This window comes from Myodes glareolus, chromosome 6 (assembly GCF_982192425.1).
Source record: "Myodes glareolus chromosome 6, mMyoGla1.1, whole genome shotgun sequence".
In the NCBI taxonomy this organism is placed as follows: Eukaryota; Metazoa; Chordata; class Mammalia; order Rodentia; family Cricetidae; genus Myodes; species Myodes glareolus.
Genome location: NC_142031.1, coordinates 114,214,264 through 114,237,416, shown reverse-complemented (window position 1 = coordinate 114,237,416; position 23,153 = coordinate 114,214,264). Strand labels below are relative to the sequence as shown.

At 34.9% G+C, this 23,153-nt stretch overlaps 1 protein-coding gene across 9 annotated transcripts in view; it reads left to right on the top strand.

Moving 5' to 3' along the window:
* Kmt2c (lysine methyltransferase 2C) overlaps positions 1 to 23,153 on the top strand; it is a 213,338-nt gene that overhangs the window by 111,313 nt on the left and 78,872 nt on the right. For all 9 annotated transcript variants that reach the window (XM_085691120.2, XM_085691118.2, XM_085691116.2 and 6 more), the window contains exons 10-21: positions 2,086 to 2,255; positions 2,851 to 3,002; positions 4,043 to 4,147; positions 5,112 to 5,189; positions 6,359 to 7,059; positions 14,032 to 14,151; positions 16,768 to 16,884; positions 19,502 to 19,603; positions 19,773 to 19,877; positions 21,065 to 21,246; positions 21,506 to 21,670; positions 22,654 to 22,763. In XM_085691120.2, coding sequence (XP_085547246.2) covers positions 2,086 to 2,255; positions 2,851 to 3,002; positions 4,043 to 4,147; positions 5,112 to 5,189; positions 6,359 to 7,059; positions 14,032 to 14,151; positions 16,768 to 16,884; positions 19,502 to 19,603; positions 19,773 to 19,877; positions 21,065 to 21,246; positions 21,506 to 21,670; positions 22,654 to 22,763 — 2,107 coding nt within the window. The remainder of the gene's footprint in view (positions 1 to 2,085; positions 2,256 to 2,850; positions 3,003 to 4,042; positions 4,148 to 5,111; positions 5,190 to 6,358; positions 7,060 to 14,031; positions 14,152 to 16,767; positions 16,885 to 19,501; positions 19,604 to 19,772; positions 19,878 to 21,064; positions 21,247 to 21,505; positions 21,671 to 22,653; positions 22,764 to 23,153) is intronic.

Genomic DNA, 23,153 nt, shown 5'->3' with positions numbered 1-23,153 from the left:
GCTAGGAGAGAGAGACAGAGACAGACAGACAGACACACACACACACACACACACACAGAATTCATGATTACTAGTATACATATTTGTGATGGGGAATGCTGAACCTGAATGTCTATTTTTGATTCATCCTGATTAATTTTTTGCCTTCTTTTACAAAAATTTCTTTCGTGGTATGAATTCTGAATTCCAGATCATAGATGCTTTCATTCAGTCACTCATTTAAAATGAGTTTGTTTGAGTTTTTATTCCCTTTTCTTTTCATATTTTTTTAAAAATATAATATATAGGGTTTTAACATACTTTCCTATAGTTGAAACTTTTACGAAGTGTCTACTGAGAGAATTGTCACTACTTTCTTCTTAGAACTTGTACACTGGTTCTTCTAATCTCTTGTAAGTAATTAACTTCATTGTTTTCCAGGTTTTTTATTTTTCCCCTCTTACACTAAAAGCATATTATATATAATCTTTTGTATATTATTTTTATGGAAAATAACTGGAAATTCTTCCTATCAGTTTATAGAACTGTTTTTAACATGGAAATTATATAAATTCATAGAGATTTTTTAAAAGTCATTTCCACAGCTTTGGTGCTATAGTTTATTTAACTGATGTCTTGTATTTTCCAGGTGGTTATTGAATATTGTGTTATTCAGGTGGTTTCCAGGGTTTCACATTACAGATGCTCCAGAAGTGTGTACCTTTGTGTGTGTGCATGTGTTAAAAATTGTCACATACATTCTTAGAAGTAAGATTACTGCTTCTGAACACTATGTGTGTTTAGTTTTGACTTGTGCATGTTGCTGTGCCAAACACTGAGAGAGCTGCTGTTGTAGCTGGATTTGTTCCCATAGGATCTTTTTCAAATGTTGAATATTGGCCTCACATGGTTGAAAGATGACATCTCAGTACACTTTCGTTCTTCATCTCTCTCATGAAGAAAGATGATAATTTATTTTATTATTTGTTTATCTCTGTCAGTTTTTGCCTCTGTATTTGGTCTGTTAGTAAACATTTTAATGCTTTCAAGAGATCTTCATAAACTAGAGACATACAGGCTATTACCATGTACTGTTTGATGTACATGTTTTCCTTAATTTGTCAGTATGTTTTTTGACTTTATGTTTTGGCCATTCAAATGATTTATTTATTGAGACTGTATCACTGTGTAGTCCTGACTGTTTTAGTTCCTAGGCTACCAAGGAGTCAATGGGATAAATAGCGTTGCACAATGGTGGGATCAGGAGCCATGTTTTACAGAAACTACTCCCTGCCTCTTCTCTCCCTTTCTTGTTAAAGCAGTGCTTTGAGGATGTCATGTTCACTCCATTCTCCAGTGCCTCTATACCCAACTCTCTCTCTCTTCCTCTCTCTAGCCAGTAGGGTCTAGTGTGCTGTTATGAGTTCTTGGATGTATGGCCTTCCACTAGAGCATAGTCAGCTTCAAATGGAGCCACTATAGTTGACTTGCAGTTTCTCAGCTTTAGGTTTTTTTGTTACCTTGGTCATCGGAATCAAGTCTAGCCTCTTTCAGACTTGTATTCCAGGTCTTTTGTGCAGAAGTGTGCTATGTTCTTTGAGCCAACAGTTCCATAACTGTGGCCTAGTTTTCTCTTCATAGTCCAAACTGTCTTTCTCCAAATAAGCTTTATGTTTATCATATCCTCTTCTCTCTTGATTATCTTCAGTCTTTATTTAAATCTTCCTCTTAGTTTTAGTGCAATTTTTATTTGGTCAATTACCATTTGAAACAAATTGCTTTTTCAAAAAATGAATTGATGTGAAAAGCAATGAAAAATCCACAAATGTTTTGTTCATTTTAAAAGATTTACATCAAAAATCAGAAGTGCAACAACAATAACTTTTTTTTTATGTTGGTGGTGGTGGTAGTATTGTTTTGTTTTTTCGAGACAGGGTTTCTCTGTTTAACAGCTCTGGCTTTCCTGGAACTCACTCTGTAGACCAGGCTGGCCTCGTACTCACAAAGATCTGCCTGCTTCTGCCTCCCAAGTGCTGAGATTAAAGGTGTGCGCCATCCCATCCCATGTATAATAAGCTTTTTGTTTCTATTTTTTTTTTATTCTAGAATTGCAGAATATGTATAGAGTGTGGTACACGATCTAGTGCTCAGTGGCATCACAACTGTCTGATATGTGACACTTGTTATCAACAACAGGATAATTTATGTCCTTTTTGTGGAAAGTGCTACAATCCTGAATTGCAGAAAGATATGCTCCACTGTAATATGTGTAAAAGGTAAGAAGAAATTACCTTTTCTAATTTCTAGGTAAGAAGCTGCTGCATTTAGCTTTTTTGTTAATTCTTTGGTTTCTGTGATCATTTGCACTCCTTTAGCCCCTTTCCTACCGAGTGCTGTTATAAATGGAATTGTTTGTTTGTTTATTTATCTATTTATTTCTTTTTGAGGTAGAGATTCGCTATGTTCCCTGGCTGGCCTAGATATTGCTGTGTAGACCAGGCTGGCCTCAAACTCACAGAGATCTTCCTGCCTCTGCCTCTTGAGTGCTGGGATTAAAGGTGTGTTTCATAAGATACAGCACAGAAGCGAACAGACAAAATATAAGAACAGGCAAGGTCAGAAATGAGCATTGATAGAAAATTCAAGAGAAGATAGTTTAAAAAGAAAGGAAAAATATGTCAATGTCATTGTAATGTTGTCCTTAAGTGTCTTCTTCTTTTTGAAAACCTTTGGTAGTTTCCTCTAACCAGCTTTTCTCACTTTTAACCTTATCATAACCATTTCTTTTTGTAAGAAATCGACTTTCCTTTTTTCATATAATAATTTTGCTTTAAATTGGAAGTTTTTATTTAAATATATTTATTGCTGCAGATGGGTTCACTTAGAATGTGATAAACCAACCAATCATGAATTGGATTCTCAGCTCAAAGAGGAATATATCTGCATGTATTGTAAACACCTAGGAGCTGAGATAGATTCCTTACATCCAGAAAATGAATTAGAGGTGTCTGAACTACCTACAGGTAAGTGCGTGTGCATGTGTAGGTTTTTACTTTTTTGAAAAGCAATATATTGATTAGTAACCAATATATTACTTCATTAATAATTAAGTAAGTCTTTGTATCAAACTTCTTTGTAATTTCAGTTTCTCAAGCCTCTCGTTCCCATCTCGTCTCCTCTTTTGTCTTTCTGTATAACAGTCTCACTATGTTGTACAGGTTAATGTTCAACTCATTAACTGCCTGTGTTAGCCTCCCATATGCTAGGGAGGTTTAAGTGTATGTACTATCACACTTAAAGTTTCTTAGCATTAAGTGTATTTATTATTCTTGGTCATCTAAATCTGCTGACTAAAGAAAGTCTAGCCTCTTTCCAGCTTGCATTTCAGGTCTATTGTGCAGAAGTGTGCTATGTTCTTTGAACCAACAGTTTTTTAGCTGTAGCCTAGTTCTTTTTTCATAGTCCAGGCTTTCTTTATCCAAACAAGATTTATGTTTATTAATGTTACTTTTCTCTTCAGCTTAAAATTTTGTTTAGATAGTCAGTGTTTTTTTATGAGTTTCTTTTTGTTATAAACACAGTAACTATATTCAAAGAGAGGAAAGATCTACTTAATAGATAGTTTTTAATTCAGCATATTAGAAGCCTTTATGGAAGTCCTATTTTATAATCTATAAAAGGCTTAAGTATAAAAATCATTAATTACTATACATCAGTATACAAGAGTAGAATGTTTATTTAAAATAACATGGTTATCTATATATGTATAAAAATTTTCTCTTTTTTTTTTGGTTTAGTGATGTTTGATATTGAACCTAGGGCTTTGTTTACCTTGACTTTTGATCGATGCCTTCAGCCTGTAAAGCTTATTTTAAATGTACACACAGTTAACCTTATAAAGCATTATAATGTCCATGTTTTCAAATATAAACAAAGTAAAATCTGAAGAAAAACTGTGACATTGCTGTTGATAATTTATACTCATTAAAATAAGGACATAGTTCTTGGCTTGATTAATAAAGAAAAACTTGCTCTGAGGTAAAGAATTAATCATTTTGTTAAGATTATTCCACTGGAATGGAAATTGAAGATGAAGTGGTGTTTCTGGAGCCAACAGTTAATAAAGATGTCATTGATCACCAACCCACTCCTGGAATTGTTCCTGATGGTAAGTCTGTTTCTGTTTTTGAAGAAAATAGGTAATATGCAGATATCCTCTAAAACTTGAATGAAAATTAGCTAAGGTATGGTACACTTGGAAACTGCTTAGCGAGCAGCCTTTTTTCTCCCTACCTTTTTTTCCCCCACACCCTCCCCATCAGGGTTTCTCTGCGTAGCCCTGACTGTCCTTAAACTTGATCTATAGATCAGGATGACCTCAAAACTCAAGAGATCTTACTCTGCCTCCCGTGTGCTGGCATTAAAGGTGTGTGCCACCACAGGCTGGTGAGTGGAGCCTTTTAGAAAAATTGTCTTCAGCACAACTTTATAGTTTAGCTATAATCTAGTCTTATTAATGAGTATGTACTTTCTTTAGGGACCAAGTGATTTCATTAAAAAGCAATCCATTGTGTTTTGATAATTCTGAACTAAGGCTATTGTAGAATATGAGGTGTTTCTTGCAGAGATAATGAAAAATGTATTATGTGAAGTTATTTCTGTAGTGCTATTGAGGATATTTTAATGATTTAACTAAGTTTTTTGCAGTATTGGTAATAGCTTTACTTGTATAATTAGTAAAATTTTATATTGGGGAAGTTTCTTATTAAATTAAATGAACTTTTCTGAAAGTTTATAATGTAAATGAAGCTTTGTGTTCAATTATATTCTTTGTCTTCAAAACAAAAACTCTTGGAGTTTTTCAAGTTTTTAAATGTCCACATTTAACAACTCTCATTAAATATTATATTTCATACAGATGTAACTGGATAAATTATAGGAGATCTGTAGTGCATAAATAGACCCCTAATTGTATCTCTGCATATCACTGACTAATATAATAACAGCTTATTTTGTGCTTGTTTTGGAAGCTGACATTTTATAGTAAAATTCGTGTTCAGTTACTGTAGAGAGAGCAGTATTAGAGAAATGTTGACTCTTTGCTTAAGGAATCCATAATATGTTATTTGTAGAAGTTCAATTATATACTGAAGATCTCCAGAAAAGTAATCCACCAGAAAGCCTTGACACAGGTGGCCTCCTCACTTCTGGTAAGCTGTATGTTCAGATTGTCTGATTTAATTGTGTTACAAGACAATAGCCTAATAAATTTTTTCCTCAACTAAGAATGGCAATGGATAAGTTGCCTATGAACAGTTTTTGGTTATTTCACATGTTTAGTTGTAACAGATCTTTTATTTGCTGTTTTCCTTTTATCCTCACATATGTAGCCTTTCATTACAGTAGGGATGTAAAGTGAGATTTTATTTTGGTATCAGTATATTAATTTTAATCACTGATTTGAAGATAGTAAATGAAGAGTTTTATCTCTTCATTGATACAGCCTCAATGGCATTTTGAATAAATCCCTCATTTTCAGCAGTTCTACTTTTTAGAGCCATTGGGGCCTCATGCTAATTGAAAACTCTAAGTTTCTCTTAAGTAAGATCTGGCAAATTTTTATTTGTTTGCTAGTGGTTTGAGACTGGGTTTCACTGTATTTAGCCTTAACTGACCTAGAGCTCACTATGTAGTTTAGGTTAGTATTGAACTCACAGAGATCTGTCTGCTTTGTCTCCCAAGTGCTGAGATTAAAGGCATGAAAAGTTTTAATAAATTAGTACTCTGATTTAAAGTTTACTAGGCATATGTATTTTGGTGTTTGACATATTAATAGACTAGTCAATATTATTGTCTAAAGTTGTGACATATATGCTGAATAGGTTAACACATATAGGTAATAGCCAAAGGAAGTCTTAATTTGGCTGGAAAACCCACCAAATAGCATATCACAACTGTCAGCATTGCATCTTTATGTTCTTGATTAGTCTTCCTTTTCTTTTAATATCATTTTTTTAACTTGCTTTAAGGAGTTTAACTTTGTATACATAGTTAGTTTTCAGTCTGTAAATGCTTAAATTGTAAATGTGTCATATGTGTATAATAGAAATATATTAATCGTTGAGTGTCTTGTTTTTTATTTGTTTTATTTTTATCTAGAAATTGCCTTCAACTCTAGCGATCATACTAAGCCTTGTTTTCAGAAAGTCATGATCGATTTTAAGCCATAAACCATTTGGAAATTTTTGCCTTAATTACTTAAAAAGTTTCCCTTCTTGAGTTCCTTCAAAGTTGTAGTTTAGCCAGATAATCCTACTTCTGGTTAGATGGTTTGCAACTTGCATGTGAGTTAACATTACCTGTATTCTAAATTTTGTAGAATCATCTGACAATAAAATGAAGCCTGAATTGGTGAATGAGATTTCTCAGGAAATTGAGAATGAAAAAATGGAAACTCTTTCTAAAGGGGTGCATGTTTGTGAGGAGGAGGACAATGAAGACAGAATGGAAGTGACAGAAAATATTGAAGTCCTTCCACACCAGACCATTGTGCCACAAGAAGAACTGCAGTTGTCAGAGGAACCCGAGGTGGTATCTAAAGAGTCAAGCCCTCCACAATCAGCTGCCGAGTTAGCTGCACCAGAAGCCTTACTGTCCCCACACAGCGAGAGTTCCTCATCTTGTAAGGAAACATTCGTGATAGAAAGAGTACAAGACGAAATGGAGCAGAAGGAAAATTCTGAATTCCCCACTGGGTGTGTGGATTTTGAAATGACTCTTGCTGTTGACAATTGTGTCAAAGATAGTTCATGCCAAGGAGAGAAATCTGTAAAGTTAGCAGCTGAGGAGGAATCATCCTTTTCATCAGCAGCTGACCTGAACAAAACAGACGTGTCTTCCTCCTCAACACTTTGTTTAGACTTGCCTTCATGCGACATGCTGCACGGTTACCCTTCAACTCTCAACTCTGCTGCTGGAAACATGCCAACAACATACATCTCAGTCACTCCAAAAATTGGCATGGGTAAACCAGCTATTACCAAAAGAAAATTTTCTCCTGGAAGACCCCGGTCTAAACAGGTAGGATATTAATGATGACAGGAAAGATACTGCATTTCAAATGTGAAAGTTACATCTAGCTTTGATTTAGAAGGTAGTTTTTCCATCCACAGAACTCAGTTCCCGATATTTTTGTTTTTGGAAGAATGCATTATTTAAAATACTGTTAACTGAGAATGTAGTTTATTAAATTTGGGGTTATAAAAATGTGATCTATTTGATTATAGTTTCTAATATTGTAAAGTGTTTTTAGTTCCAAAATAATCTTAGAACTTTAAAAACACAGTGTAAAATTATGAATCTATAGTAATAATGTCTATTTTTCCCTGTAATATATTAGTGTGTGTGTGTGTGTGTGTGTGTGTGTGTGTGTGTATGTACATATGTGTGTGTTGTTGGCTTTTTTAACTGCACAAATGGAAATTCTATACTGGTGAATTTCTCATTTTGATGTTTGTTTCTGCATATAAATGCTAAGTCTTTGTAAAATCATTTTTCAAGGTAGGACATACTTCAGTAGGTTTAGATAAAACAATCTTAAAATGTACTGTTGTTTTTTTTAGCAGGCGAAGAGCCCAACTCTTGAATGTGCTGGGTGAGCACTCTGACCTTAAGGTGTGCACCCACTGGTTTGTTTTCCAGAGATCATATCATAAGACTCAGGCTCCCTTGGGAGTTGCTAGCCTACTCTGAGCTTCCCCATTGCTGGAATTCTAAGCTGCCTCTCTTTCTTGGACTTTGCACTTGTTCTTAAGTACTATAGATTCTAAATTTTAGGGATGAGTCACAATTCTTTTTAATTGAATTAAAGTGAGACTAAATAGTAAAATAAAGATAACGCTGCTTAGAATTATTTATTGTTCTACAGAATCGCTGTTTTCTGATATAAACTATATGAAAGAATTTAGTTTTTAGTATTTGTAATTTTAAGTTTTATGACTTAAATTATTTTCAGAATTATATTTGACTTTTCAAGAGTGGTAATATATTAATCTTAACCAACTAACTTTGGAGCTGTAAAGGCACTTAAAATCTATTTTAATGGACTGATTTGTCTCCTGAATAAATCCTGTGTATTTTTTAATTCTCTAAAAACAAATTACACCAAAGGCAAAGGGACTAGCTGATGTTCTGTTGGAAAGACATATGTAGTGGATTACAGTACTTGAACAGTAGTGCGTTTGTCTATGTGTATGTAAGTCAGAGGGTACTGGTGATCAAACTTCAGGGCATTATGCTTGGCAGCAGGCACCCCCGACCATCTCCCAGCCTTAGGATACACCTCAAATTATTTCTTGATTCAGTATCTTTCTCTATACCATAGCTGCCCCTGTGCTTGGTGTATTTCTTGTGGCATTCATGTGGCATTCCCCCTCATTCTCTTTAATATGTTCTTTGACAATTGACTTCTGTTATCCCATGAGACTTTTTCTTCACTAATGAACACACACTCAGTCTTTTTGTCGTTTTTCAAAAATCAGCTATGTAACAGTTATGTTACATAGTTCTGTTTCCTACAAAAGTTAGCAAAAGAAATTTGAATCTCATATTCACTTTTTGTTCACGTGGTTCTGAATCCTATCTAGATAGTTCATTATGTACTTGTTGGGAGGACATCTGATTATATAACCCATGCTGGTCCACAACTCCATATATTCCAACTTCAGCTTCGAGATTGCTGGTTACAGATGCCTGACTTGCTCTGTCTTTGCCAACATTATGTCATGGCCTCACCCTAGGCTAACTAAAAACCTCTCTTAGGGTCTAGTTTGACCTTAATCTTGGAAGTAGAGTCCTTAATTGAGCAAGAAGCTTTGCTTTCCTCTGCTGTACTATTTTTTTATTTTGTTTTGTTTTGTATTTTTTGGTAATGTGTTGAACAAAATACTATGTGGAAAGCTTTTTAAAAGTGGCAGGAAGTAGGATGGAAAAAGTTTTAATTGATCAAATTCCTTATTTTGTTCACATTTCAGCATGTCTCAAAGTTCTTTGCCTTTTTTAAAAAAATATTTCTTGATTCAATATCTTTCTGTATAGCCATAGCTGCCCCTGCGCTTGGCATATTGTTCTGTCCTGCTTCTGTTCTCTGAGTGCTGGGATTATAGGCTTGTACTACCATGTCTTGTCATATCTGTCCGTTCTAGTTTATACATTCTGAAATAACAGTAATTAAATCATGTTTTAAGAAGAGAGAGTGTGTATGTGTGTGTTGCATATTTGAGTATAAGACCTTTTGTGGTGTTAAGCTGAAGGCACATGCAGACTAGAACCATCAAACTTTTTGTTTCCTTGTGCTGGTAGTTGTAGTTCTAAAACCATTCTCCAAATCATTACTAAATGAGCCATAATTATTTTCAGAAACTATTGAATACTAAACTGTGTGTTTTTACCCTTACAATGCCCGATCAATCACAATCAGGTCTACTGTCTTACTCTGTTTAGACTGAGCTTTATTATTCTTTCTTTGTTTTCTTTGAGGTAGGATCTCACTATATAGCCCTGTCTGTAGTGCACTGTGTCGACCAGGCAGGCCTCCAACTTGTAGAGAGAGCTGTCTGCATCTGCCTTTCCAGTGCAGAATGAAAGTGCTACCCCTGAGGCCGAAGTTGATTTGTAGAAATGAGGTATTTTATGTAAAAAGACTTTTATAAGTCACTAAGGTATTATTATAACTCCATGTTCATAAGTGCTCAAGTATGTTTACCAAAAGACAGCTGATAGTCTTTTGTTTCCTTTCCCTGTAAGTTCTCATTCTTCTGCTCTATCTATTCAAGTATTTTCACAATCCTATAATTAGAATTATTTTTTAAAAGTGCCCTTGGCTTGTATAGAGTGTTGAGAGATGAACCCAACCTTTTAGAAGTGTGAAGTTGCCTTGTGAAGTTCCAGTCCCTCTCTGGTTGTAAGGCTAATGTACTAATAATAACATTATATTTAACAGATGGCATTAGGGTTGTTACTGTATTTTTTTTCTCTTCTTTTTGCTTTCTTCTTTTCTTCACTTTTTGGATGGTAGGTCGGTGATAAGGTTCCTACTTTGAAGCCTAGGCTGACCTCAAACTTAGAACAATATAACCTTTCTTTTTCAGCTTCTTGAAAGCTGAGTTTAGATTTGACTTTTAATAAGAAGCTGGTTTTAGCATTCTTTTTTACTTACCATTTCCCCCCTTTTCCTATCCTACAGCCCTGAAACATGCACTATATTTTGATATATTTCCTTGAGAAAGTTAATGCTCACATGAACAGTTTGGAAAATTATTCTCTATAACCAGTGCAATCTCTGCTGAATATATTATTAATCTGCTGGCTTTGATAGCCGCTTGGTTCTGTGTGACTCTTCTCACTTTTCAGTTTCCTAATGTTTTATAATTTGAATTCTTTTGTTCTTAATTCTACTTGTAGATAGCTTAATAGTAGCAGTGCATTGTTAGACTACTGGATGAGCTTAGTGTGTTTGGTAGTACAGTGCAATGTTTATTGATGAATTCCTTCATGCATACAAAAATATAATGGAAGAGAAAAATAGTGTTTAGTAGTTGTTGCACAGAATACTTGACACAACTGAGGAAAAAAAGGTTTGTCCTCATGCTTACAGTTCAATCCAAGTAATTACAGAGTGATGACACCACTAGGCAAAACACAGCACAGCAGGCGAGCGTATACCTACCTGTCAGAGGCAGCTAACCTTCCTAGGTGCTTTATGTGAGTTCTTTTTCTTCAAAGCTGGGATCTAAAGGATGATTTGTAAGTGAACTTTCTTAAATACAACTTTTTTAGTTTTAAGATCTAAGAGATATATTAGATAATTTTTCCTCGTTAAAATGTATACACGGAGTCATGATTTTTCTTCAATTCCTTTTAAAATTGCATATAATCTATCTTGTAGTGCCCTATAATAATATACTTATTAAAATTCATTATGTAACTATCAAGCTTTTATTATATAAATTCTTCATAGCAGCCAAGTAGTTTGCTAATTATCCCTGCGTTGACATTCATTCTTGGTTTAGAATGCTCTTCATTTGGTTCATCCATGTTATATGAAATGTAAATGCTTTGAAGTGAGATGCAATTTTGGCATCAAAGCTAACCTAAATAATACATAATCAACAGAAAATTCTTATTTATGAATAAATTTAACACTATTTTTGTCTTGGAGTGTTACTTTTTAAAAGGTAGTTTATGATAGTTATGTAATGTTAAAAGATTAAGAGAAGTTTAAGATGTGCAGTAAGAAAATATACTTAGTGAAAGGCTAGTGAACGTAGTGAGAGGACTACATTGAGCTATATCTTGCTTATATTTTTCTTCTAGTAAATAAAATAAGGTGTGGAGCATCTCAGTTTGAAGATGCAGTGAGAGCAGCCTACAGATCAGTGGTTCACTTACGGTGCAAAGGGAAGGCCTTCTGACAAGGGTAGAAGCAGCCAGCCATTTTTAAAAAGATTGGAAGGGTGGAGTAAAGCTGTATCAGTTGGGCTCTGATTGTGGAGAGTACAGCATGTTTGAAAGATAGTAAGGAAACCAAGGCAGGAAGAACGTACAAATAGGGAGAAAATGAATGATTCATGATGTGAGTGGAGGGAGTCAGTTAGAAAGGTTTGCCTTCTAAGTGAACTGAGGTATAAGCAGAGGGTTCGAAATAGATAAGTTCCTTGCTGTGTGAGATTTATAGTTCTTCAAATGAATCTAGCTGCTGTACAGAGAAAGTCTTGAGACTTTCAGGGTCAGAGGTACGCAGAAAGAAATGACTTTTAGAACAGGTGGCATGCAAGATTGTGGCAAGCAGGATAGGAATTCTGAATGTGGAAGTGCAGCTGGGAATGTATTGACCAGAAACAAGATAAGATAAATTCTGGAGTTGCTGACTTGGATGGAAGGACTAAAAGAAAGCAGATCAGAGTGGCAGAGAATGCTTTTTGACCAGAGTTCTAGATGCCATTCTAAAAATGAAAGACTAGCAAATAAAACCAGTTATGTGAGAGATTTTAGATGTCATGCCTGTTAGAGGTTGTCTTAGTTACTTTTCTGTTACTATGAGAAGACACCATGGTGATGGCAACTTACAGAAGAAAAGGTTTATTTAGGACTGATAGTTTCAATCGGTTAAATAGAATCCATAAGCACCATGGCAGGGATCATGACAGCAGAAAGGCAGGTATGTCATTGTGGCAGGAGCTGAGAGTTCGCATCTTAATCCACAAACTGAGTCAGAGAGAGCATACTGAGAATGATGGAAATCTTTGGAAACCTCAAAGTTTGCCCTTGGTGATACACCTCTTCCAACAAGGTCACATTTTCTAATCCTTCCCAAACACTTTCACCAACTGGGTACCAAGTGCTCAAACAGTCCCTGGGCTTATGGGATCTTTTTTCATTCAAACCTCCACAGAGATTTTGTTTAACAAGATGGATGTATTAAGGAAATTTAAAAAAGAAAAAGTCACACTTCCCTGGAGATGTTAGAAAAAGAACTAGAAACTGAATGTAGTAGACAACTATTTCCAAGATGACGTTTCAAGCCTTCACTGTAAATAGTGTTAGAATTTGGGCTTCAGCTCTTAAGAAACTCAGCGGCTTCAGATGTCCATGGAAGCCCTTGCAAAATAGAGAAAAATCATTAGGGAGGTGTGCTACCACCAGATCAACAGAACTGTCTTGAGTAAATTGAGAACAGAGAATGGACTTTTGGCAACATGGAGGTTAATAGGGCCCCTTGACAAATGCAGGGGAGATGGCACAGACACAGATGCCATGGAAAGTTGGGTAGTGAGCGGGAGTTATTGGCTGCTGTGTGCTAAAAGGAGTATGTCCTTGTTAACTGAGTATGGTTAGGGAATCGATGACAGAGAGAAAACTTAAGAATTATCCTGGACTATAAAACACAGAATGGCTGATGATGGATTTCTGTCCTTCAGACTCGTGGCTCTTTAGTTTGAGTTAGAAGTAGAATTAGTTTTTTATGTTTCTTAACTTTTTTCTCCTCCAAACTTTATCCACTGTCTCTTCGGTGTGGGTTAGTGGTCATGCTCTTTATTTTGGTTATTTAAATTGCTGATTGCATTTTTGTTAGTACTGGGATCCTTACTAGTTTGATCTAGAAACATGGTAAGTACAGTATATCTTGTTTTAAGATTTTGTCTTTTAATTGGTAAAATAATTATTTGTATTATTAAATGGTCTGATTCAAAATAGGTTCTTTGTTATTTGACATTTGTTGTGTTTTTCCTTAAATTATTGCCTTGGTGAAATAAAAATATTCTTGCTCTTTAGTGTCTTTGTCAGATTAGCTGAGAATGCTGAATGTGGTTATTTGGAAGGAAGACGCCTAGATGCCTTAATCTTATTTTAACTGTTTTAATGAGACACCATTTCTTGCATATTAGGCACCTTAGTCATTTTAATTTGCAAATTTAGGACAATTTGCTTTAATAAATCTCTTAACTATTCAAATTAGCTCCTTGGGTATAATCGCTGTAAGATGTCATTCCCATAAATAAAAAAATCATCCATGGTGAATGCTTTCATTCTGTATGTATTTTAGTCTACTGGCTTTGGTGTTTATACCAGTGAATAGAACACTCTTTAAGGTTGTCCTTTTAACCTTTTTGGTTTAGACATACTTGTTAGATTAATATAAATAACTTTCTTATAGTATTAATTCTTAGACTGTGACTGACTTATTTTTATTTTTGTAATGTAGTTACAGTTCATGAGTCAGTACTGGTGTTACATAAACCTTGATTTGATTTTTTTATTGCCCTTTATTATATTGATATTTCTACTGAGATAATTAATTTAAATTCTACCTGCAAACATTTAAGTTAAAGTCACTTTAGGTAATAGGTTTATTTTCCCAAACTTGAAGCAATTTGTCCTAATTTTTCATACATTTGCATTTGTTTTTGCTGTTCTAAAATTCTTTAGTTGCTGGCTTTGATCTTTTATGTTGCTGAGTTTTATACATCTATTTTCTCACCTGCCATATCCTAGGGGGCTTGGAGTAACCATAATACAGTGAGCCCACCTTCCTGGTCCCCAGACATTTCAGAAGGCCGGGAAATTTTTAAACCCAGGCAGCTTTCTGGCAGTGCCATTTGGAGCATCAAAGTGGTAAATAAAACATTTACATTCATGTATCATTTCTTTGTGGTTTGTTTTGTTTTATTGGATGTTAAGAACTAAACCTTTGTTTTCTAGATTCAACTTCCAGAGCCACTTTTTCAATCTGAAAGCTTAACTTATCTTTCACTTAAAGATCTAGATGAGGAGAAACTTAAATTGGAGTATTATAAAGATACATTTTTAATGCCCCCTTTTCTGACTAATTTTCTTTTATTGTTGTTGTTATAAGTATTTTCTTTGAAGGAAAAATTCTTGTCACAGACCAAAATGTAATTAGGAACTTGCTCATTTACAATATCACAAAACTTAGTTGGTTACCTACAGACAGAGGAAATATACTAAAGTGTCAGGAAGTTTCATTTTGTGTGTTTAACTAAAGTCACAGAGAGTTCCCATGTCATAGGTGATGATGCTTTCTCAGCTCTTGACGTTAAGTAGTCAGATACAGTTTGAAGCAGAAAAAGTTCAAAAAGCAATCATCTCGATCGTTAAAGTACTTTATTAACTAAAGAAAGTAATTTGTCTTTATCCTCTATGTTTGGTATGTTTCTAAATTAGAGCTACTTAAGTTAGACTAGTGTAAGATTTCAGAAGACTTTCAGAGTATATTGTCTTAGTTTCTTTTACAACTGTAAGTGCACATTTATGCTCATCTAGATAATTTTAATCACCCAAGATAATGTGACATAATTTTAGCTTATTCATTTTAATTAATTGATTGGTTGTAGAGATTAGTCTCATTATGTAGCCCAGGCTGGTCTTGAACTCCATTCAAATACTGCCTCGGACTCCCAAGTTCTAGGATTACAGCCAGGTGCCACCGTACCCAGGTTTAAATATATAAGAATGTAAAACATGACTCGATGATTTTGTAGTAAATACTTCCAATTTTCACTTACTTTTAATCTGTACCAATGGATGTTAGGAAATATTAACTGAGGGATTACTGTAATCCTGATTTTAAATTATTGCTTTAACTTTTCCCCACACTCCTACCCGCCACAAGCCATGCTTTGATTCATGCTGAAAACAACCTGCCTAGTGCAGTCCCACCTTGTGTCTCTCTTGTTCAGATCTGAAGACCTCTCAGGGGACCCAAAGAACAGGGTGAGCGAGAAAAAGGAAAGACAGATTGGAGCTGGAAGGTGTTTGTATTTATTAAAAATGAAGGGGAAATCACAAATCTTCCTCCCGTTTGTTCAAACAGTGTTTTATTCTTCCCTCATAAATACAGTACTTTGACCCTGAGCTTATTCTACTCAGTAGGCAGGGATTTCAGTTTAGGAAGCTGATGAAGGGTATCAGGTGAGGATGTGTCATACTTCCATTTGCTACAAAGAACAAAAGGTTCCCTGACTCCATATATACTATTTTTATAAGATCTGGTATTTAAATTTTACTAGGCATGGTTTAAAATATTTCATGGGACATTTTTTTTGCTTTTTTTTCATTTACATTAAATTAAAAATTTTGGATAGCGGGACTGGAGAGATGGCTCAGTGGTTAAGAGCATTGCCTGCTCTTCCAAAGGTCCTGAGTTCAATTCCCAGCAACTACATGGTGGCTCACAACCATCTGTAATGAGGTCTGGTGCCCTCTTCTGGCCTATAGGCAAACACACAGACAGAATATTGTAAACATAATAAGCAAATAAATAAATAAATATTTTTTTTTTAAAAAAAGACGCAGTTTTCCCTCAGTCAGTATTATATAATACTGAATACAACCAAGGTGAGGTCAGGACTCTAATCTTTGTTGGTATCTATAGCTTAAGATCTCAGAGAATTTAACATATTTTCCTAGAGGACTTTTTCTTATATTAGTAAAACATTACTTTTAAGGTTAGTTATTTTGCCTTTATGTCAATTTTATTAAAATCTTGAAGCAACTTTAAATATTGTGTTCAAATGAGTTAGATATGTTCAATTTATATGACAACTGTTCAGTAATAAAGATTCTATTTTCGCGGCAGACATAATACCATTTTACACTAGTAAATAGTAACTTTGCTGCTTTGTAATATTTCAGAATAGTGACTAAAAGTGAGAAACTGTGGGCCACTTGTTAGGTCAGTGACCTTGGAGATGCCACTGATACCTCTTACTCTCAGTATAATTATCTCTAAAGTGGAGATACTCTGTAAATTTGTTGAGAAGAAAAACTGTTCATATCAGTGTATACTAAGCGCCCAATAAATGTTCCTGTTACACTCATCTCCAAGAGGAGAGTTTTTCTTTGGCATTTGTTTTGTACTGAAGATAGCCTGTGCATATAGAAATGTCTGTAATGGGTCTTATTACTCTAGACACCCAGAATAAAGGTGTAGAGAGTCAATTAGTGTCAAGGCTTGCTGACGAGAAGCACACATGAGAACAGAGGCAACACTGGATTCTAAAGTTTTAAGTAGTTTTATTAATAAGTTTTGGCTACATATTTAAAGATGGAAATAGTAAGTCTGGTCTGTTAATATATATTATCCAATTGTAAAAGAAAGGTATATATTTCTGTAACATTTGATAAGATGTTTTTTTTCCACTGACATCTAGATTTTAAAATTCTCTTGGGCATTTACTGAATGTTTACTCATTCTTCTTTGTTATGTAGGGCCGAGGGTCTGGATTCCCAGGGAAGCGGAGACCTCGTGGTGCAGGGCTGTCAGGACGAGGTGGCAGAGGCAGGTCTAAACTAAAGAGTGGAATTGGAACTATTGTATTACCTGGGGTGAGATTTCTGTTATTATTATTCCAGCAGCAGTTAATGATGATACTCTCATTTGTAGCAAGATGTTTTTCATCCTGAGTGTCCCAGGAACAGTCTCATCTCTTTACATTTTACTATGTTTCTGCTTGATAATTATGGACTTGGTTTTATTTTGGATGTCTGCTCAGGTGGTTTTGTTTTCTGATTTGTCATTCTTTTCTTTTTTCTTTGACATTTTTCTGTCAATCTTCTAGAAGAATTTATAATGTATTTTCTTTTTAATTAAAAATAGACTATTATTGAATCCTATTTTTAAAGATGTATTATTTCATTTCATGTATTTTTCTGCATGCATGTGTACCATGTGTATGCCTGTGTGTGCCCTAAGAATTCAGAAGAAGAAATCTCCTGAAACTGGAGTTACACATGGTTGTGAGCCATTTGGCATGGTTGCTGGGAATTGAATTCAGGTCCTCTGCAAGAATAATATGTACTCTCAACTACTTAGCATTGTCTGCAGCCCCCATTTGTTAGTTTGGCATTTAAAGTTATTTTTTTTTATTACAGTTGCTGTATTATAATAAGACCTATAGTGAAGACCTAGAAATGATGTAGATTAATACAAGTTCGAATGGATGTCAAGATTGCATGGGTATTTTAGATTGATAAATGCTTATTTATGAGCACATTTTGAGGTTTCCTGTTGATGTGCATTGAAAAATCTAGTTGAGCTGTGTGGTGATGGCTCATCTATAATCTGAGCACTCTGGAGGGATAGACAGGAGGATCTCTGAGTTCTAGGCCAGTCTACAGAGCGAGTTCCAGGACAGCCAGGGGATACACAGACAAACCCTGTCTTGGGAAAAAACAAAACAAAACAAAACAAACAAATCCCCAAAAAACGAAGGAAGGAAGATAGAAAGAATTTGAGCTGGGTGTGCTGGTGCACTTTAATCCCAACATTCAGGAGTCAGAGGCAGGCAGATGTTTTTGAGTTTATGGCCAGTCTCATATACTTAGAATTCTGGGGGTGGGGCTGGGCAGGGATGGAAGAGATGAAAACTGATTTATTTCTGGGCATAGTGGCTCAAATTTTAATCATAGTACTTATGCCAGCAGGTGGGTCTCAGTGAATTTGAAGCTTAGTTGATATACAGAGTTTCTGACTAGCAGGACCTACATAGTGGGACCCTGTCTCAAAACAATCAAATCAAGCCAAAACAGATTTATCGAGTTGGTATGAGATTTATTAGTTGGTATGAGGGTACAGATATTTGACACACACAATTTAATAAGCTTTGGTGTGTGTAAACCTTGAAAACCATAGAATAATCAAGGCAATGAAGACATTCACCTCTTAAAGTTTTACCAGGATCCTCTGAAGTCCATGTGGTTCCCCATCCTCACCTCTAACCTTTCTCCTCAGGCGTGACTGATCTAGTTCCTTGTGACTCATGCCTGTAATCTTAGTACTTGAGAGCCTGATGCAGGATTGGTGCTAGTTTACATATCTTAACCGTAGAGTTTTGATTTCTTAACCGTAGAGTTTTGATTTCTTAACCGTAGAGTTTTGATTTGTCCTTTGGTCATATCTCCAGGTTAAATATTTAGGTTGCTTAATGGTTTCCCTTATATGACTTTAAATTGCTGTTGTTTGTACCTTGATCATAACATTCACATTGGTACTATCAATTAAAACTGTTTTTACATGTGTTTAAATTTAAAATGTTGCATTAGTATATTTTTGAGCTAAAATTTCAGCCATTCCCCAATAAAATTATTTTATTATTTATGTTTTGACCTTGAGTGTAACATTTTAATGTAGGTTCTAACCTTTTTAAGGAAGAAGGATCATATTTTACTATTTTAGTGTTGACTTCCTGGTTTCCTGTTACTGTATCTAATTCAGAGCTTTTGTTGGGGCAGGGTGTATAATAAGAATCCAATTGGTACCTAGTTGGTTTGGGGAAATATAATCAAGTTCAGAAATGAGCACCCATGGTTGATTATTGTTCTGTTAATACTGACATTTTGATATGCTAATGATAATATTCTAAAGTGATGCCATTTAGTAGAGATGAATAGGAACCACATATGCATTTTAAAATTTCCTGGGAGTCACATTTAAAAAGTTGTAGTGAACTAACAAAGTTAATTTAATGTATCTTATGACTCCTATATTTATATTATTACCATTTCCCCATGTAAAGTATATAAGCTTGATAGCAAGCAATTTTTATACTCTGAGTTTGGTTCTGACTCTTTAATGACTGCTGTGTGTATTATAGTATATCCTATTTTCATCTAATTACATTGCAGTTCTCAAGTGACTAAACGCGATATATACATACTTATATATGCTATAATTTTATAGCTTTTTGAGTAGAATTTCTGGATAATTAATTATTACTAAAGACAGGCTTTGGGGTTTTCATTTATCCTTCTCTGTGGCACTTGTATATCTAAAGTAAGCAGTTAGTGAATTGAAAAAAAAAATCATGACTTAATTTGACAGACAGGGTCTTCCTATATATCCAGGCTAGCCTCAAACTTGCCATCCTCCTGCCTCAGCTTCCTGAGTGTTGTGATTATTATTTTACACCACCATGCCTATGTTTGATGGTTTTGTTTTTTGTAGGTATCTGCTGCAGATATTTCATCAAATAAAGATGAAGAAGAAAACTCTATGCACAATACAGTTGTGTTGTTCTCTAGTAGTGACAAGTTCACTTTGCATCAGGTTTGAACTTAATCTTCTGTTTTCTAATTCTTCCCCATCTGCCTAAATGTCATCCAGATAGGGTATAGTACTATGATAATTAAGAATGTATTTTTAAAATCTACAGTAAAATCTATATTCTTAACTTTATCTGCAATTTAAAATAGTTTTACATGTTGTTAATTTTCAGGATATGTGTGTAGTTTGTGGAAGTTTTGGCCAAGGAGCAGAAGGACGATTACTTGCCTGTTCACAGTGTGGTCAGTGTTACCATCCGTATTGTGTCAGTATTAAGGTAATGTGCTTAAGTTAAATGAGTTAACAAAAGCATTTCTAATAAAAAATTCCATTTGCTTGTTTATTTGTTTGTTTGTGTATGCACACATGTATGAGTCCACATGCCACAGGTGTGCATCTGGAAGTCCATCTCCAATGTGGGTCCTGGGGATCAACTCAGATTATCAAGCTTGCTCTTCAAGCTATCTCACTATTCTCAATATATATTTTTATTTTATTTGAGCACTAATACTGTTCTCTTAGTTCTTAAAAATGAATTATATATGTTATACAGGATATATACAATATTGAAGTCAAGTATTTGTCGCTACTATGCATATGTGACGATATTTTAGTACCTTAAATGCTGTTTTTTAAGTGTTTATTACCTCAATAAATTATCTCCCAAAAATTTTGTGGTCTTGCATTGTGCAAGTTACCCTTCTGCTGTCATAAAAGCGTAGGTATTTATTCTTAAAACAGTTTATCTTATGACTAACTGAGGCATTAGTTTTACCATCACCCACCTTTGATTACAGAAATTCAGAACTAGTACCTTACATTCATAAGTTTGTATGCTTATCCATGCTTCTCCCATGTTCAGATTCCTCAGCCTGTCCCATCGCGTTCCCCTCCCCCCGCCCCCTTTGGTTTTTCAAGAAAGGATTTTTCTGTGTAACAGTCCTGGCTGTCCTGGAACTTACTTTGTGGACTAGGTTGGCCTTGAACTAACTAAGATCCACCTGCCTCTGCCTCCCAGGTACTAGAATTAAAGGTGTGCACTACGACCGCCTGGCTCATTTTCTCCTTATGTTTAAAAAAAAAAAACAAGTATTATTTGATGCAGTTCTGCTATAACTAAGAGCCTGCAACTCTTACTTGCAAGCATTATTGATACTATGAACATTGTATGTGGTAACCATGTACTTGGTTTTAAAGTTACCTAAATATGGGCATGTTACAGTAACTGAATGAAGTGATTTCTTTATACAAACTCATTTGAAATAAAACTTATAATATTTGAGTAAAGTAACAGGTGTTCAATACAAGTATCAGTTTCCAGCTGTGGATGTAGGTTCCCCCAGAATACTATAAACCATTTTCTATTTATACACACACTCAAGCACAGTAATAATGTATGCTCTATACTAAGTCAAGCAAATGATTTCTAAGTTAAATAAATAAATCACGATTTTTTTTTTCCAGATCAGTAAAGTGGTTCTTAGCAAAGGTTGGAGATGTCTTGAGTGCACAGTGTGTGAGGCCTGTGGGAAGGCGACTGACCCAGGAAGACTCTTGCTGTGTGATGACTGTGACATCAGCTATCATACCTACTGCCTAGACCCTCCATTGCAGACAGTTCCCAAAGGAGGCTGGAAATGCAAATGGTATTCTAGGATTCATGTTACATTGTCAGTGTCTTTCAGTTCTGAGCTTCTGCTTATCATTTTGGTCTTATAAATTAGTTGTGTATGCTTAATCATGCACATTTGGCATGATGCATATTACTAATCAGAAAAATTTCCACATTGTAAAATTATTTCCACATTGTAAAATTATTTTCATTCTGTGCACCTTTAGCTTCCCAAATTGTCGTAATTGAATATAGAAATAAACTTGAGACTTTTGTGGGGATTTGGATTTCAGGTGTGTTTGGTGCAGACACTGTGGAGCAACATCTGCAGGTCTGAGATGTGAGTGGCAAAACAATTACACACAGTGTGCTCCTTGTGCCAGCTTGTCCTCCTGCCCCGTCTGCTGTCGGAATTATAGAGAAGAAGACCTCATTCTGCAATGTAGACAATGTGACAGGTACTGCACCTTTTTATCCCCCTTGCCATCTTTTTAAGCCTTTGTCTCAAGGAAGCGAAAGGAACTTAGAAAATTATTTTCCTTGAACAAAACTTTGCTTTCTAGATTTTTAGTCTACTAGAAATTTCCAGACGACTTTTATTTTAAAAATATCAAATTTAGACATTTAGGGTTTTCAGTTGGGGACTTTTTGATGGTTTATCAGTCTCTTGAAATTAGATACATAATTAGTGCTTGCATTTATGCATTTTCTTATGTTGAATCTCTGAATATTCTGGTAGATTCTAAAAATAGTATCATTTTCTCTGTCTTTCTCTTTGTCTCTCTCCTATCCCCTCTTCCTCTCTCAACATTTTTCCCCCTAAAGCTCTAGATTTCATACCTAGATATTAGATACAACCTTTGATCTTCCTAGCTAGTATATGTTCACCTTCAAAATGCAGACTACTTTCTTTGTTTCAATTCTGTTAGCAATTGAGCACTGTATGCATTAGTTTTAATTGATCAGTGGTATAGTATTCTTTTTAAATAAGTTGTATAGTTTTTGTGGACTATACGACAAACTGTTCTAAAGCAAAGTCGTCATCCCTTGACGCGCAAGTGTCTGTTCCTAGTTAGATGCAGCAGGTGACACATATACATGCATACAGTTAGTTTTATTTGTACTCTTGTGAATTCCTGCTTGACCAGGCTAGCTTCATTGCCATCTTTGTCTTTCAGCATTAGATCATAATAGTAATTGTCCTTTTAACAGTGTTCATTTGCTTCTTCTTTAGTATTTATATTCTCATTTATTCCTTTTCTTGACTTCTCAACACAAGAGAGGGTATTATTGGTTAATAGGGATAATTGGGAGGAAAGACTTAGACATTAGAGTCTTGGGACTTTAAGTTTAAGGACTGTCAACCCTGTTGTGATTTTTATAAAGAATACAATTTCTAGTATATTCCACTCCTTTAAATGTATAAATGTGGTCTTTCTAGGTGGATGCATGCAGTTTGTCAAAACTTAAATACTGAGGAGGAAGTGGAAAATGTAGCAGACATTGGTTTTGATTGTAGCATGTGCAGACCCTATATGCCTGCATCAAATGGTAAGAAAATATCAAAAATTATTAGTTTGTGTTTCCCTGTGTCTCCTTGATCTGATCTGTGAAATAGAAGTTGCTTTGTGCTATAATACTCTTCCTATTTCAACTTTATTAAAATAGTCTGTATAAAGACAAAATGACGCATATACATTTTAGATATAAAATATAAAGTTTTGCTTTCAAGGTTTAACCTCTTGAAGTTATCGTATTCAAAATTCCCCCATTCATATTCTGCTGGTTTTCTTCTTTATGCCCCTTGTTCTGTTTTGTTCTTGTTTTGTAACAGCACAAGTAATCCTAGCATTTGGGGAGGCTGAGGCAGCAGGATACTGAGGCTGACCTAGCCTGTAATACATGTGCATATCAGGCCAAGCTCACTCTATACAATTTTTT